The sequence below is a fragment of the Oryx dammah genome, unplaced genomic scaffold (genome assembly GCF_014754425.2).
Source record: "Oryx dammah isolate SB20612 unplaced genomic scaffold, SCBI_Odam_1.1 HiC_scaffold_23, whole genome shotgun sequence".
Classification (NCBI taxonomy): Eukaryota; Metazoa; Chordata; class Mammalia; order Artiodactyla; family Bovidae; genus Oryx; species Oryx dammah.
Window position 1 is genome coordinate 77830627 of NW_024070207.1, and position 18667 is coordinate 77849293.

The 18667-nt window shown below is 37.3% G+C and overlaps 1 protein-coding gene across 2 annotated transcripts in view; it reads left to right on the forward strand.

The window, feature by feature from the left end:
* RP2 (RP2 activator of ARL3 GTPase) overlaps positions 1-18667 on the forward strand; it is a 52836-nt gene that overhangs the window by 23880 nt on the left and 10289 nt on the right. The window contains exons 2-4 of one of the 2 annotated variants that reach the window (XM_040265835.1): positions 5622-5718; positions 5812-6287; positions 11713-11827. In XM_040265835.1, the coding sequence (XP_040121769.1) occupies positions 5622-5718; positions 5812-6287; positions 11713-11827 (688 nt within the window). Of the gene's footprint in view, positions 1-5621; positions 6288-11712; positions 11828-18667 lie in introns of both variants that reach the window. The other variant, XM_040265834.1, reaches the window with a different exon arrangement.

An 18667-nucleotide genomic window follows, 5' to 3' on the forward strand; every position in this document is an offset into this window, starting at 1 on the left:
AAGAGCAGAAATCTGAGTTTCCTTTTCTGTTTTATCTTTCACACCCACCACAGGGGTTTTTCATCATTTCCCCTTTTCTTAGTGTTTTTCTTACTTGGTCCATTTGAGATTGATCTTGGGCAGTTGGGAGCCAACAACTATGCTAGTTCGGTATCTTGGTAGGGACCAAACTGGAGCACTGTACCTTTATATGTATGCATCACCTGTAAAATCCTAGAAATGGAATTGTTTGAACACCCCTTCCCACTTTAAACCTGTTTTGCCTCTTGTATTTTCTTTTTTTTTTTTCTTTTTGGTGTGTGACACTGTGCTGTGCTATGCAAAGTAACTTCAGTCATGTCCAACTCTTTGTGATTCCATGGGCTGTAGCCCACCAGCATCCTTTGTCCATGGGATTCTCCAGGCAAGAATAATGGAGTAGTTTGCCATTCTCTTCTCCAGGGATCTTCCCCACCCAGGGATCAAACCCGTGTCTCTTATGTCTCCTGCATTGCAGGCATATACTTTATGACTAGCGCTACCTGCACCACCAGCATCCAATCACATAAACCAGAGCAGTGTGTTTTCAAACCTGTGGGTGGGATAATAGAAAATATTAGGGATTTAACACGAAATAAGCATAAGTGTTATTTTGTGAAACTTTAATTTCATTGGTATGTGTATACAAATATTCATATATATGTGTACTGGGCTGTGCTGGATAATGTTCTAATGTGGATTGTAGTCAAAAAGATTGAAAAACCAGACTAGAGAGCTAGGTATCATGTTTGACTCATCCTTCTGCCTTACCTCCTACAGCCACTGAATTACTAAATCTGCTGATTCTACTTCCTCAATTTCTCAAATTCATCCTATCTTCCTCTTCCCTGCTAACCACTGATCTAGTTCCAGCCCTTTCTGGATGACTGCAACCGTCTCTCCAATCCCTTATGATTATACAGTGGAAGTGAGAAATATATTTAAGGGACTAGGTCTGATAGACAGAGTGCCTGATGAACTATGGATGGAGGTTCATGACATTGTACAGGAGAGAGGGATCAAGACCATCCCTAAGAAAAAGAAATGCAAAAAAGCAAAATGGCTGTCTGAGGAGGCCTTACAAATAGCTGTGAAAAGAAGAGAAGCAAAAAGCAAAGGAGAAAAGGAAAGATATATACCCATTTGAATGCAGAGTTCCAAAGAATAGCAAGGAGAGATAGGAAACACTTCCTCAGTGATCAATGCAAAGAAATAAAAGAAAACAATAGAATGGGAAAGACTAGAGATATCTTCAAGAAAATTAGAGATACCAAGGGAACATTTCATGCAAAGATGGGCTCGATAAAGGACAGAAATGGTATGGACCTAACAGAAGCAAATATTAAGAAGATGTGGCAAGAATACAGAGAAGAATTATACAAAAAAGATCTTCATGACCCAAATAATCATAATGGTGTGATCACTCACCTAGAGCCAGACATCCTGGAATGTGGAGTCAAGTGGGCCTTAGGAAGTATCACTACGAACAAAGCTAGTGGAGGTGATGGAATTCCAGTTGAGCTATTTCAAATCCTAAAAGATGATGCTGTCAAAGTGCTGCACTCAATATGCCAGCAAATTTGGAAAACTCAGCAGTGGCCACAGGACTGGAAACGGTCAGTTTTCATTCAATCCCAAAGAAAGGCAATGCCAAAGAATGCTCAAACTACCGCACAATTGCACTCATCTCACATGCAAGCAAAGTATTGCTCAAAATTCTCCAAGCCAGGCTTCAGCGATATGTGAACTGTGAACTTCCAGATGTTCAAGCTGGTTTTAGAAAAGGCAGAGGAACCAGAGATCAAATTGCCAACATCCTCTGGATCATGGAAAAAGCAAGAGAGTTCCAGAAAAACATCTGTTTCTGCTTTATTGGCTATACCAAAGCCTTTGACTGTGTGGATCACAATAAACTGTGGAAAATTCTGAAAGAGATGGGAATCCCAGACCACCTGACCTGCCTCTTGAGAAATCTGATTGCAGGTCAGGAAGCAACAGTTAGAACTGGACATGGAACAACAGACTGGTTCCATATAGGAAAAGGAGTACGTCAAGGCTGTATATTGTCACTCTGCTTATTTAACTTCTATGCAGAGTACATCATGAGAAAGGCTGGACTGGATGAAGCACAAGCTGGAATCAAGATTGCCGGGAGAAATATCAATAACCTCAGATATGCAGATGACACCACCCTTATGGCAGAAAGTGAAGAAGAACTAAAGAGCCTCTTAATGAAAGTGAAAGAGGAGAGTGAAAAAGTTGGCTTAAAAATCAACATTCAGAAAACTAAGATCATGGCATTTGTCCCCATCACTTCATGGGAAATAGATGGGGAAACAGTGGAAACAGTGGCTGACTTTATTTTGGAGGCTCCAAAATGACTGCAGGTGATGATTGTAGCCATGAAATTAAAAGATGCTTACTCCTTGGAAGGAAAGTTATGACCAACCTAGATAGCATATTAAAAAACAGAGACGTTACTTTATGAACAAAGGTCTGTCTAGTCAAGGCTATGGTTTTTCCAGTAATCATGTATGGATGTGAGAGTTGGACTATAAAGAAAGCTGAGCACCGAAGAATTGATGCTTTTGAACTGTGGTGTTGGAGAAGACTCTTGGACTACAAGGAGATCGAACAAGTCCATCCTAAAGGAGATCAGTCCTGGGTGTTCACTGGAAGGACTGATGTTGAAGCTGAAACTCCAGTACTTTGGCCACCTGATACGAAGAGCTGACTCATTTGAAAAGACCCTGATGCTGGGAAAGATTGAGAGCAGGAGGAGAAGGGGATGACAGAGGATGAGATGGTTGGATGGCATCATTGACTCAATGGATGTGAGTTTGAGTCAACTCCGGAAGTTGGTGATGGACAGGGAGGCCTGGTGTACTGCGGTTCATGGGTTCTCAAATAGTCGGACACGACTGAGCTACTGAACTGAAACTGAACTGAACTCCAGTCCCCATGCCATTTGTCTTTATTCTTACCAGAATAATCGTCCTAAAATGTAAATTTTGCTTATTTATTTCCTTCTGTGGTACCCTATTGCCCATAGATCACTTCCAAGTTTCATAATATGGCCCCTGCCTTTCTCTCTAGCTTTATTTGCTCCCATTGCAGTTTCACTGGTAACACCAAACCACTTTCCATTTTCCTCACACTCCCTGAAGAGTTATTTTGTTTCATTTCTTTCCTTTTTGCCTGATAAGGGAAGGGAGATCCTTTACTCCCATCCCTTTTACCTGGTGAACTTCAGCTTATTCATTCTCACTTTAAACAGGAAGTCTTATACCCCTACCTTCCCTACCCCTGGTGTTGCTTCTCTGTATTTCCAGAATATTCTGAGCATCTCTCATTACCCAGCCACGTTATTTTATTGGTTTTTTTCCCAAAAATTCAGATGTCCAATTTATTTATTTATAACTTTTTATTTTGTATTGGAGTATAACCAATTAATGATGCTGTGATAGTTTCAGATGAACAGCGAAGGGACTCAGCCATACATATTATATGTATCCTTTTACCCCCAGACTCCCATAACATCAGCCAGGTTGCTTTAAAATTATTTGTTTAGTTAGTGTTCAGTTCTTTTGTGGAAAAAACTGGCCATATTCATTTTCATGCTTAAAACAATGTCTGGCTCTTATTGGGTGTTCAGATGACTGAATGGGTGAGTGACTGAAGATCTAGAAAGTTAAAGTGCCTTTTTCATTCATGTTGCTTATAGGTGACCAAATTGAGGCTAGAAAAGAGATGCCTCTTTTGTTGCCTCATGCTACAGACCAATATTTCTTCTAGTATATTGTGTAAAACCAGATGAGTACAACATTTATTGTGTAATACTGAATAAGTCACTTTAAGCTAGTTTGCATATGATTAAGATGATTAAATTATTCCTTTGTACATAATGAAGTTTTTGATGTACTATACCTATGGGAGCCTATTTCTGCTACATGAATAGTTTTGCCTGAAACTTAATATTCACAAAGAGGTAAGACAGTGCAAGTAGATTTCAAAGTAATTTGGAGAAATCAAAATGGTCTTTTAATGACTATATTTTGAGAGGTCAGCTAAAATTTAAAAGATAATGTGACAGATTCCAGGTATACTGTTTAAAAGATTCTGTGGGTTTTAGTTTAAAATACCTAAAGCTAGAAATGGTGAAATTTGGAAAAAAAAAATTATGTTGTAGGAGTAGCTTAATAAATGTTTGAATCAAATTTGTAGATACAAATTCTAACATACAATGACTCTTATGCCTTCACGTTCTTCCATTTTCTGTAGCGCATTGCAGAAATCAGTTGGGGTTTAGAAAGTAAGACCCCAGGCATCAGTTTATAGAAGAAAAGAGAAGCATATTCCAATCTGCCAATCTGGGTGTATTTCCAAATTCAGAAGTTTTAAAGAAACAGGTTGTTTTTTTTTTAACTGAAGCATCAGAAAAAGAAAAGGGTCAAAGCTGAAATATTACTTAATATCATCCAATATGTTGTGTGTATGTATGAGAATTTCCCCAATTGTTTCTAAAACTTACTTTTACAGTTGATATATTGAAACAGCATCCAGCAGTGTCCACACATTGTTTGGTTGGTATGTCCTTGAGCCTTTCTTTATCTAAAACAGTTTTCTCTCCCTTTTCCCTCCCATGCCTTTTATTTATTTATTAAAAAAATTTTGTCATGTTTATTTTCTCACTATGTTGCAAAGTCAGTAAGAGTTGGAATGTATTATTTTATCGTTAAAAATTGTTCCTTCCCTTCTAAGCACCATGTAGGGCTCTGAAAATCCTTCAAGTGAATGTCAAATGAAGTAGGTCTTCTGGGAATCCTAGCTGAGTTCCCGAGGACTACGAAGGCCATTTTCTTCATAAGTCCTACCCAGTTTAGGGTATCATAAAAGGCCCTGCGGCTCTTAGTCACCCCACTATATCCACTAGGTTAGCCAGAACCTACCAGTTTGAGAGATGGGTAGATGTGCCTGACTGCCCCACCAAGAGATTGGACTGATTGGCCTCCTCCCATGGTTTCAATGACTAGAACCCAAAGGTAGCTTTCTACTTTGGGGACTGGGTACTCAGCATATGTAAGCTCACTGGAACCCTGTGTAGGAAACTGCCAGGTCTGGTTATAAGAAAAGTTTGTGCCATCACCCCCACCTACATCAACCACACATGTCTCCCAGGAAGCAGGTGTCCTGGAGACAGAGTATGTCAGGGCTCTACAATCTGTCTGTGTGGTTATTTGTGATCTTTTTTCTTTCCCTGTATTTATGAGGCTCCTAGGAAGGAGCCAGGAGTGTATAGACCCCACCTGGGGAGAGTAAAGATGACTGATTCCAGTTTTCTGTGTGTCCTTAGCTCTGTACTTGATTGTATCCTGCTGGCAAAGTGAGCAGGCCTCCCTGTGTCCACAATCCTAGGCTTTCCACTTGTGTATTCCCAGGCTGGCAAACCTTGGAGCCTCTGGGCTCTGAACACTAGACAGTGATCATTAAAACCTGGCTTGAGTCTCTGTTCTGGCATTTTAAAAAATTGTTCCTGACACCCAATAGACAATGTTTGCTGAATAATGTTAATAATACTGAAGGTCTGTGTTTTGTTCCTACAGGTTGATCTGAAAGACTACATGTTCAGTGGACTGAAGGATGTAACAGTAGGTCGCTTACCTGGGAAAGTGGCAGGACAACAGTTTCTCATTCAAGACTGTGAGAACTGTAATATCTATATTTTTGATCATTCTGCTACCGTTACTATTGATGACTGTACTAACTGTGTTGTTTTTCTGGGACCCGTGAAAGGCAGCGTGTTTTTCCGGAATTGCAGAGATTGTAAGTGCGCATTAGCCTGCCAACAGTTTCGTGTGCGGGACTGTAGAAAGCTGGAAGTCTTCTTGTGCTGCGCCACTCAGCCCATTATTGAGTCTTCCACAAATATCAAGTTTAGCTGTTTTCAATGGTACTACCCTGAATTAGCTTTCCAGTTCAAAGATGCCGGGCTCAGTATCTTCAATAATACCTGGAGTAACATTCATGACTTTACACCTGTGTCAGGAGAACGCAACTGGAGCCTTCTTCCAGAAGATGCTGTCGTTCAGGACCATATTCCTCTACCTACTACCGAAGAGCTCAAAGCTGTCCGCGTTTCCACAGAAGCCAGTAGAAGTATCGTTCCAGTGTCCCGGGGTCAGAGACAGAAGAGCAGTGATGAGTCATGCTTAGTGGTATTATTTGCTGGTGATTATACTATAGCAAATGCCAGAAAACTAATTGATGAGGTAAGGAGAAGAGAGAGAACTGAAACAGATATACACCTATATAGGAACAAACCACTTCCTGGAGAACATCCATTCTTTTCAAATTGGCTATTAGAAATACAGGCAATCCTTAAATTATAGTCCTCTGCCCACTATGGATTTATCTGAAGTTAGGCCTCAAATACTTTACCAAAGAAACTTTAAAAACATAATTAATTCAGGAAGCACCCGTTAAGCACTCATTATGTGGAAGTTACTGTTACCATATTTCATTGATTATAGGATATACCTTTGTTTTCCAGTTTTGCTTCTCTGAAATGCATCTTACAATTGATGGAAGTTTAGAGCTGATGAAATGTAATATACGCTGGGAGGAGAGATACACAGACAAAATTATCTCCCCTGAAATAATTTCCATTCTTTATCACAAAAGTAGTACTACAAAGTGAAGCATGACCTTTTATAATTAGTTACTGGGGAAATTTATCTGGAGTTTTTAATTGTTTAGGGTGTGGGAAAGACATTTAGGAATTCAACTTTTGGAGCTTGTTTTGACTGTGAGAGCAACCTCCACATTACTTTCCTTACTTCCCTTTGCCCTATTGCCATGAAGAGGAAGTTAGTGTGATAGAATGAGGTGGCAGCTGGGACACCAGAGGTTGTAGGCTCATGATCAGGGGCTTTTAGTGCATTCAGGAGTAGAGAAGTGTTCTTTGGGTAGCAACTTTCACTTGAGAAATAAGTGAGAATCTGGAGGTTAGGGATTCCAGAAGTAGTAGTTCCTGGTTGGTGGGTGCTCCAATGGGGAGGCAGCAGTAGGATGTATTGATTATCCATTAATCAAGCTTTCTTCAGGAAGTGTCTTTGAATTTGAAAATCAAACTTCCAGAAATGGAGAGGTAAACAGAAAACTCTTTTTGAATGGATTTTTTTTTAAGTTGTAACATTTCTGTCAAAAAGAATGGTTTTAGGAAAAGAAAAAACAACTACAAGTGACTGCTTCTCTGTAGCTTATACATTCCACAATGTAGAAAGCCCATGTCTGAAATCTACAAAGTATATCTGAGGTCCAGTTTTCCAAACAACTGAAGCCAAGTATAATCTTAAGAATTTGATATTTTCTTTTTGATTATGCCAATCTGATAAACATGTGCTATGGATCTGGTGAGATGTAGAAAAAGTGCTCTGGCCTTTGAGCTCTCTAATCACATGTTAATCCAACATCTGAGGTAAACATTTTCATTACACTGTATGGTGATTTTTTTAAAAAATCTACATACAGTTTTCAAAAGAAGTAATTATTCAGGTTAAACTCCTTTTTGGTTGATAGTTCAAAGAGAACATAAAAAATGTGTAATATGTTTAAAGAAAAAAGCCATCAAAGCAAACACTGTCATTCTTCATGAGTCATCAGACATTCTTAACCTTTTAACTTGGTATCTGATATGTGAAATGACAGGTTGTGTGCACTTGAAAGTAACCTGACCAGGAAGATTTGTGTTCTTTATATAGCCTTCTGGATTACAGAATAACTGAAACAAAAATGCAACAATAACAAAAATTAAAATGATGACAATAATAATAATAGCTAACATTTATATAGTGTTTATTGTATAGTATTTAAGTGAATTAACTCACTTAATTCAGAATAACCTATGAAATAGGTGCCATTGTTCCTCTTTATACAGATAAGAAATTGAGTCACAGAGAAAGTAAGTAACCAGCAAGAGGTCACTCGCTGGTAAGCAGCAGAGCCATGATTTAAATCCAGGGAGTTTGGCTTTGTAGACCATAGTCTTAACCCTTAAGCATGATACTGTTATGCTGCCTCAGAGGTAAAGGAAAGTTTGTAAATGCCTGGTGGAGTAGAAATGTGACCTACAGTGTGTGAAGGCAAAGCAGATACTACCCTCCAGCCTAGAAGGAAGAACCATGGAACTTTTTGGCTAGAGTTATCCTAACTAATTCTGAAATCACAGAATAAAGAGAACAAAATGAAGAAAATGCCAAGTACATGTGAACAGGGTATCACAACATGCTGAAAGATCAGTGACTTACATATTAAGAGAGAGATTACATAGTTTTTTTAAAAAAATGAAGCTAGAGTTCCTTGGAAAATATGTGTAGAAGCTAGTTAGTGCTGAGATGGAAACAATAAAACTTGAGTCTTTCCATATCATAACACAAATGTCTTAAAACAGCCTAGACTAAAACTGTGATCGCTAGCTCTGGTTTTGTTAAACCCGAAGAGTAGCACAGAATGTTTTTCATACTGTTTTGATAAATTAAAGCTATTATAATAGTTTTTTGAGATAGAAAGTATAAAACTTGAGAGAGTAGGAAGTCTAGAAAAACTGGGTAAACCAGAAAACACATTCCATAGGAGTCAAGAGAAATTCTTGTTGTTCAGTCACTCAGTCATGTCCAACTCTTTGGGACCCCATGGACTGCAGCATGCCAGGCTTCCCTGCCCTTCACCATCTCCCAGAGTTTGCTCAAATTCATGTCCATTGAGTCAGTGATGCCATCCAACCATCTCATCCTCTGTCATCCAAGATGGTTGGATGGCATCACTGGAGCCTCAATTTTCTCATCTAAAAATCAGATTTCCTGCTGGCTTTTAACTGCATCACAGATATGCATAGGATAAATTAAAGTAAAAGTAGTTTGAGTTGTTTGGAAGTAACCACATGCATACGTGCTCGGTCATATCCGACTCTTTGTGACCCCATAGACTGTAACCCACCAGACTCCTCTGTCCATGAAATTGTCCAGGCAAGAACACTGGAGTAGGTTGCCATTTATTCCTCTAGGGGATCTTCCTGACCCAGGGATCGAACCCACGTCTCCTACTTCTGCATTGGTGGGCGAGTTCTTTACGACTGCACCATCTGGGAAGTAAAGTATTGGATAATTAAAGTTGGGTAGTTACTGCTACTTTCAAGTCTTTAAAAGTAGAATTTTCATGAAACACTTTCTTCACATGTCTGCAGTGAAATATCAAACTAAATATACTAGTTTCATAGTTCATTATTTGTTTTTAGGTAATGGTATTTTGAATTAATCATTTTATTTTTTGTCAGTTTATGTGTCTGACTATAAAATGAGAGGTAATGAGCAGTCTAGGGAATTAGAAACAGATGTAGGATTGTTTCTGATATTTTAAGTAACTTTGCAGTCATCATCTGGCAGTGATGTTTATGTCATTTTCTTCTACTTTTTTAATGGGTATTTCTTTTTATTTCTGAGGCAGCATTGAGGGCTCTGAAAAAGGATTTGAGTTTGAATCCAATTTGATGAAATGGTATGGAATAATGTAGCCATAGAATGAAATACTATCAAACATTAAAACTGATTTTATAGTAGAATAGTTGGAAAATGTTTACAACTAAGTAAGTGAAAATTTGTAGAATATTATGTATCTGATTTTTTTAAGTAGATAAGTCTGGAAAGTTATATATACTAAAATGTTAATAGTTGTGGTTCTTCTTAGGAAGTGGATTAAGAGCAGGGTTTTCTTTTCTTGTTTTTAGTTCTATAGATTTTACATAAAACCTGTATTATTTCTGTGATGGGGGAACAAAAACTGGAAGGGTAAAAGGAAGTATACCAGGACTTCCCTGGTGGAGTGGTCCAGTGGTTAAGACTCTTGAGTTTCCACTACAGAGGGCATGGGTTTGATCCCTGGTTAGGGAACTTTTAAGAGCCCACAAGCCATGTGGCACGGCCCAAAAAAGAAGGTGTACTTATTACAGCAGTGGCATCTTTGAGTAGTGGCAGTTTGGTCAATATTTCTTTGTTTCTGTTTTTTTTCTTAATGTTCTATATTGAGCTTATTTGTTACTTTTATGATTAAAATTTTCAATAGGCTTTAATTGAGTCACTTCGCATTTTTTAAAAATCTATCTATTTTTAATTGAAGGATAATTGCTTTACAGAATTTTGTTGTTTTCTGTCAAACCTCAACGAGAATCAGCCATAGGTATACATATATCCCCTCCCTTTTGAACCTTCCTCCCATCTCCCTCCCCATTCCACCCCACTAAGTTAATACAGAACCCCTGTTTGAGTTTCCTAAGACATACAGCAAATTCCCATTGACTATCTATTTTACATATGGTAATAAGTTTCCATGTTACTCTCTCCATAATTTTACATTTTAAGAAACTATTTTCATGATTATCTTAAAAATTAATGCATACTCATTTTATATATGACTAAACAGTCCTATTCCTAAATATTTGCCCAAGATGGATGAAAATTATCACGCAATAAATTGTGTTTGCCTGTTTAAAAAAAATGTGTACTCACTGTAAAGAACTATAGAAATAGAGTAGAAATAAGCTTTTTATGCTGTACCTTGAATTATCTTTGTAGGAATGATTTTTAATTTATTTAGTCTGTAATCACATTTGAGCAAACCCAGGGAGATAGTTAAGGACAAGGAAGCCTGGCGTGCTGCAGTCCATGGGCTTGCAAACATGGTCATGACTTAGCAACTGAACAATAGCAGTCAGATTAATTGGATTCAAATCACAGCTCTGTCACTTAATAGTTGTGTGATCATGGGCAGATGTCTTACCCACTCTGTGCTTTAATTTCTCATCTGTAAAATGAGAGTAATAATAGTATCTGTCTTGAAAGAGGGTTAAATATGTTATACATATAGAATACATAAAACTGCCTGGCACATAGTAAGTGCTCCATAAACATAATCTATCATTGTTGTGCTATACTATGTAAATTTGAATCATGGTTTTTATTTTTTTTATTTTTTTAAATTTATTTATTTATTTATTTTTAATTTTTACTTTACAATTCTGTATTGGTTTTGGCATAGATTGACATGAATCCACCACAGGTGTACATGCGTTCCCAAACATGAACCCCCCTCCCACCCCCCTCCCCACAACATCTCTCTGGGTCATCCCCGCGTGTCAGCCCCAAGCGTGTCATATCCTGCATCAGACATAGACTGGCATTTCGTGAATCATGGTTTTTAAAATGAATATTATTATATAAGCTTCCCCCATTATTGTTATATTTAATGAACTATGGTATTTTATCATGTGAACGTACCATAATTTATTTAACCATTCTCCTCTCAATTGGGTATTTGCGCTATCACCAAACTAAAGCTTCTATTTGTTAGTTTCAGTCAAAAAATTTAAATAATGCTTAAAATTTTGAGGGCTAATTTATGTTTCTTTGGCTCTTAATTGTAACAGTAAGCATAGCAGTACTCATTCTTAACCAGAACCATGCATCTGGAAGGAAGAATCTTGTGTATGTGAAAACTTGTTACAGTAAACACCCTGAATTACAGTTCTAACTAAAATGAAAATCAGAGTGCTGTGCTGCATTTTATATAGAAAAATTATAGAAGGAAAACATTGTTTTAGCCTCAGGTCATTTTAAAATCTGAATGAAATTTTATTTCCCACAGATGGTTGCTAAAGGCTTTTTTCTAGTTCAGACAAAGGAGGTGTCAATGAAAGCCGAAGATGCTCAAAGGGTTTTTCATGAAAAAGCACCTGACTTCCTTCCTCTTTTGAACAAAGGTACCTTCTGGATTGGTATATTTTTTGTGGTTATTCTCTTAAACTGCTGATTTGACTTACTCTTGCCTTTAGTATTTCTCTTAAATTGTCTTCTCTTTGTCATTTGTTTTATGTTTTTCCTGTTACCATTCAGAAATGTCAAAATTTCACATCATTCAAAATGCCATATATAATTAACTAGACATTAATGAAGTGAAAGGTGAAAGTGTTAGTTGCTAAGTCATGTCTCTTTTTGACCCCATGGACTATAGCCTGCCAGGCTCCTCTGTCCATGGAATTCTTCAGGCAAGAATACTGGAATGGGTTGCCATTCCCTTCTCCAGGGGTCTTCCCTACCCAAGGATCGAACCTGGGTCTTCCACATTGCAGATAGATTCTTTACCATCTAAGCCAGCAAGGAAGCCCCAAAGACAGATAGAAGGGACCTCATACATGTGAAGCACATGCTTTACCACTGATCTGCAACCCCCCCTGCAACTAGACATTGGGCATTAGGTTTTTTCCTTCCCCTGTTCTATCATCTTAGTTCTTGAAAGTCACATTTTATTATTATGTATTTTATCATGTTTAATTATTATTTTATTATTGTTGTATTATTATACTATAGTGAGTGACCATTTCCTTCTCCCTGCCAGTTATAAAGGACTTGATAAGGATTCTTTCTGCCTTCAGTGAGTGTGCTTTGACCGTACTGGAAAAGAAATAAGAAATATAAATCAAAGGGCATACCATTCTGTGTACTTAACATGATTGATTAAGTTTCTATGCATAATTAGAATTGTTTTTCCCAGTGGGCAAATGCCACCAGTAAATTTCGGATGCTGGAAATATGTCTACAAACAGAGGAACTAGAGTTCATGTGTACTTCTGAAGTGTTGCTGTTTGTCTCCATGTATTTGAAGGTGTCCTGATTCTAGAAGACAGAGTTCATTCGTCAGAGCAGGGATGTTGTTGCTAAAGATTCATCAGGCTTTTCTTGACTGTCCTGAGCAAAATATATAATAATACATAATGATGATTGGATATGCCCTGGAAAGGGGGCACATCTGCATTCATATGCTCTTTATGTATAAATCAGTTGTAATAAACTGCAAAAAGCTATAGGAAAATATTGGAGGATTGTTAGGATAATCTTAATAACTAATGCTGGGTGTGATTTAGCCCTTAAATATTAATACAATATATTTTATATACTTTTGTGACTCCTCTGGTAGTGCCATAGACTGTGTCTAACCAATGTATGAATCTATCCCAGATTATATATAGGAAATTATGACCTGGCTCCTTTGATGCAGCCTTATTGATACAGGAACATTCTGATGGAACCTTGAAAATAAATCTTTAAACCCTTAGCAGCTTTCAGAAAATTCAATCAAATAATAAGTGTAATAGACATATGAAAGTGTGAGGATAAGGGATGAAGTGGGCATATGAATAGACCTAAATTAATGATTTATATGCTCATGTAATGTTAGTGAAGTGGTTTCATAGAATTGCTCTAACACAACCATAGTATGTGTTTTTAAGTCACATAACATTCCACATGGAAGAAGTGTTCTGTTCCTGCAAAAAGTAGAACTCAAACTAATGGACAGATGTTTTAAGAATTTCAGCAAATTAATATATAAACAGCTTTTAAAATCAGAGATGTCCATAGGAAGTAGTCAGAGACTAATGAGGCCATGTCAAAAGGTCACAGGAGTCAGTTTAAAGGAATCTCAAGGAATTTCCACTGGTCAAATTTGGGACAGTTTGAGCATCAAAAGCATAATGAAGTGGGGAGTGTAGTTTCAATCCCTGTTTAGGAAACTAAGATCCCACATGCCACGTGGTGTGGCTGCCCCAGAAAAAAACCACAATAATGAAGGGAATTGATTTAACAACAACAGAAATCCATGCATCCATAGTGGTAATAAAAAAGAGGAGAGAGGAAATTGGCACTGGAACCATGGACCAGCATACCCAGTCATCTTGGAATCTACCTAACTATATGATCTACATGGATATCATGAATGACTGCTAAATATTCCCATGATCCAGAAGCTTCCTATGTATGTGTTACTCAGTCATGTCCAACTCTTTGTGACCCCATGAAGTATAACCCACCAGGCTCCTCTGTCCATGGAATTCTCCAGGCAAGAACACTGGAGTGGGTTGCCATTCCCTTCTCCAGGGGATCTTTCCAAGTCAGGGACTGAACCTGGGTCTCCTGCATTGCAGGCAGATTCTTTACCGTCTGAGCCACCAGGGAAGCACTCTTCCATTAGCTTGAAATGACCAGTTCTCCAGGACCCCAAATGGTCTCACAGTAATAATCAGTTTCTCATCTAGGTAATCACAAATCATCTGTTTAAAATTTGTTTTTATAATCTGAGGAATATCTCTCTAAAATTCATCAGCCCATGCTTTTTATCTAATTTGAAAAATCAATAGTATTTAATGTATTCAGTTAATAAATGTGTATTAAGCCCCTGGAGAAAGGAATGGCAACTCCAGTATTCTTGCCTGGAGAATTCAGACATGAGTGAGCAACTGAACTGAACTGAACAACTAAATGAAAGGAATGAACCTTAACTGGATTTTGGATTAGGGTGGGGTGAACTCTAAAGTTGTAAAAGTCATTTTGGGGACAACTGGGGAATTTTGAAGATGATATTATGGAGTTATTGTTGTAGCCTTAAGTATGACAATAGTACTGTGGTCCTTTATATAGGAGATGCATGCTGAAGTGTTATGATATCTACTATTTTCAAATGGCTCAGCAATGCAAAGTGTGTGTTTGTGCATGTCTGTGTGCATGTGTGTGTATGTGTATAGTGTGTGGCAAAGCAAATGTGGCCAAATGTTAGCATTTGATGGGTATAGGTGAAGAGCAAGGGCTTCCCAGGTAGTGCTAATGATAAAGAACTTGCCTGCCAGTGCAGGAGATGTAAGAGACGTGAGTTCTACCCCTGGGTCAGGAAGATCCCCTGGAGGAGGGCATGGAAACCCACTCCAGTATCCTTTCCTTGAAAATCCCATGGACAGAGGAGCCTGGTAGGCTACGGTCCATAGGGTTGCAAAGAGTTGGTCACGATTGAAGCGACTTAACATGCATGCAAGCGAAGAGCAAATGGATGTTTGTCATTCTTCCAACTTTTCTATAATATCTGGAATTTTCCAAAATAAAAGTTGGGCAAAGATTTTAAGCTGCCCAGTAGTGCATTGATTGATATGGAATAATGAACAGGCTGTCCATGGAGATATTCCTGTAGGTGTTGGAGGCATTGGGTCTTTATGTAAAAGTGGCCATCAGTCACTCTAAGGAGAGTTTCTCAACCTCACCAGTATTTGATATTTTAGATAATTCTTTGCTGTGATGGGTTGTTCTGTACATTATAGGATGTTTAGCAACATCCTTGGCCTCTACTGACTAGATGCCAGTAGCACACTGCCCCAATTATGGCAACCAAAAATGTTTCCAGACATTGCCAAACGCCCCTTCGGGGGCTAAATTGCCCCCAGTTGCAAACCACTGTTCTGAGAGGGGAGGGGAGCGGACTTACCCTTTGGAAAATTTGCTTTTATTTCAAATAGTTTTTATTTTAGAGTCTCTAAATTTTCATCATCAGTTAAAGTAGTCACAGTTATTTCCTTTCTATTAATGAAGCTATTTGACAGCTTAATGAGAGAATTCATTGTGTTTTTCATCCTGAGAATCTTTCGAATCTGACTGATTCTCAGACTGCCTGGAGTACTATTAAAGATTTAAATTTCCAACTCCCACATCAGGATTGATTCAAATATCTCTGAGATATTCCCTTGGCATCTGCATTTTACAAAGTTCCCCATATGGTTCTGATGATTAGTCAGATTTGGGTTCCTTTGTTTTAAAGGATCATTCACTCATTTATTCAGCAAACATAGATGAGATATGAGAAGTAGTAAAGGAAGAATCAGATAATATAGGGCCATGTGAGCCACTGTAGAGACTTTGGCTTCTCGTTTGACTGAGATGAGAATCTACTAGACATTTCTATTTTTGTTTAATAAACTCTATATTGGAATAATTTTAGACTTTCAGAAAAGTTACAAAGGTAGTACAGAGAGTTTTACTACTTACCTTCCTCTTATGTTGACATAAGCATGGTGCATTTGTCAAAACTTTACATTGGTAAAATACTCTTTATTCAAACTATAAACCTTATTCAAATTTCACCGTTTTTTTTTCACTTATGTCCTTTTTCTGTTCCAGAATTTAATCCAAGATCCCACATTGCATTTAGTCATCATATCTCCTTAATCTCTTCTAATCTGTAACAGTTCCTTAAGTCTTTCCTTGTTTTTCATAACCTTGAAATATTTGGACAGTACTGGTAAATTATTGTAGAATGTCCCTCGATTTGTGTGTGTCTTAGTGTTTTCTCTGGTTATACTGGGGTTTTGAGTTTTGGAGGAGAGGTGAAGTGCCTTTCTCATCATATCACATCCCATCACACCACACCATAGGGCACATGATAGCAACATAACTTAACGCTGGTGATGTTGCCTTTAGTGACTTGGTTCAGGTGGTATCTGCCAGGTTTCTTAAACACTGTAAAGTTCCTTTTTCCCCCTTTCTATACTCTTTGGAAGTTCTTTCTATGTTTTTTGGAAGCTGAATCTCTAAGAACAGTCTACACTCAAGAAGAAGGAATTAAGCATCACCTCCTAGAGAGAGGAGTATCTACATACATTATTTGGAATTCTATATGAAAGATTTGCCCCTTCTCTCCCATTTATTTATTCAGTCATTTATGTTTGTCAGTAGGGACTCATAGATATGTATTTTATTCTTTGGGTTATAGTCCAATACTATCAAATTGTTCCAATTTTATTCTTTGGGAGCTCTTTTAGGTTAATTCCTCTGTCTTTTTGACATGCCTTTTATTTCCTTTTTTTCTGGCATTATTGTGTTGGCTAGGTCTTGTGTAAACTAGTGAGAAGAGGACATCTCTGCCGTGTTTCTGATCCCAGGATAAAAAGTGTTCAGTCTCACCATTAAGAATGATGTTAGTTACAGATTTCTTTCATATATGTCTTTTATTAGACTGAGGGAGTTTCATTCTATTCCTGGTTTGTTAAGTTTTTATCACACATGGATATTGAATTTTGTTAAATTCTTTTTCTGCATTTATTGAGATGATCATATTTTTTTTTAATTATTGAGTCATTTCATCTGGTCAGTGACTTTTGTTAATTTTGAATGTCATACCAGCCTTATATTCCTGAGATGTATGCCCTTGATCATGATGTTTTATCCCTTTCATATATTGCTGGATCCAATTTGCTAATTGAGAATTTTTACATTTTTGTTCATGAAGCATACTGTGTCTGTCATTTTCTTGTAGTATCTTTGTCTGGCTTTGATATTACGGTAATGCTGGCCTCATAAAATGAGTTGAGAAGTATCCTTCATCTTCTGTTATCTTGGAGAGATTATAGAGAATTAGTATCATTTTTTTCCTTAAATATCTGGTCAAATTTGCCAGCAAAACCATCTGGGCCTGAAGACTTGAGGGGAAGATTTGTAGCTATACATTTAATTAATTTATTTATGTATTACATATAGAGCACTTCAAGATATATTTTTTTGTCTTGGGTGAGTTTCAATAGTTTTTGTCTTTTAGGGAATTATTTCATTTCATCTGAGTTATCAAATTTATAGGTGTAGAATTTATAGTATTTCCTTATTCTTATTAATGTATGCATAATCAGTAGTGATGTCCTTATACTCCTGTTGGTGATTTGAGGCTTCTCCCTCTCCCATTGGCCTTGGTAGGGTTTATCACTTTCATTGATAATTTCAAAGAAAGAACTCTCTGTTTTATTGATTTTCTCTATTTCTCTTTTAAGTTTCATTGGTTTCTGCTCTAATGCTTATTTACTTTTTCTTTACTTTGGGTTTGATTTGCTCTTCTTTCTCTAGTTTCTTAAGGTTTTAGTTTGTGTTACTGGTTTCGTCTTTTCTAATAGAGTACTTCGCATTACTCACAGTAAATGTGTTGTATAAAGTTGCTGTGAACGTGAATCAGTGAGTACTGTACTGCTACTCCTAGGAGAAATGTAGGGCGAGGTTCCTGCAAGTCTCCAGTCACAGCAGTTCTTTCAACCAATCAGTATAACCTTGTTGTATGGGTATTTCTGTTTAAAGCCCTCATTTAGTATATTTTTTTTGATTTCATTAACATTGAACTCACAGCCAACAGCACTATAACTTGTACTTGAATGAAGCTTATCTATTAATAACAGATATTTTCTCTGTAAGGTACATCACAGATTTCCTAAGCTTAAGAACATTAGATTGTACTTGAGCACTACATTTGAAGGCCGTTTTAAATACCAGTATTACCAACAAAACGTGTGAAAATGTGGTACTGAATGGACTGTGAAAAAGCCACTTCTTTACAGAATGAATGCTTAAACAAGAAGGCAGAGCATCACTTTGTTCAAATTTACCTTGGAGCATGGATGTGAGGCAGCTCATATTTTTTGCTACTTTGTATATGTCCATGAGGCAGCTCATATTCTTTGCTACTTTGTATATGTCCATGAATGACCATGAAAAAAGTGCAAGTATTGATATTAGGTAAAATATTTTGCCTGTTTGGTAAAATAAATTTTACCAAGTAAGCAATTAGCAAATAAGGAACCTGCAAATAATGAAGATTGACTGTATATGTATTTTGTGTTAGAAATTTTCCTTTAAGTGCTGCTGTAGCTGCATCCTGCCAATTTTGATATGATTTATTTTCATTTAACTCAGGGTTTGGCAAAGTATGGCCTACTATATATTTTGTAAATGAAGTTTTATCAGAGCAC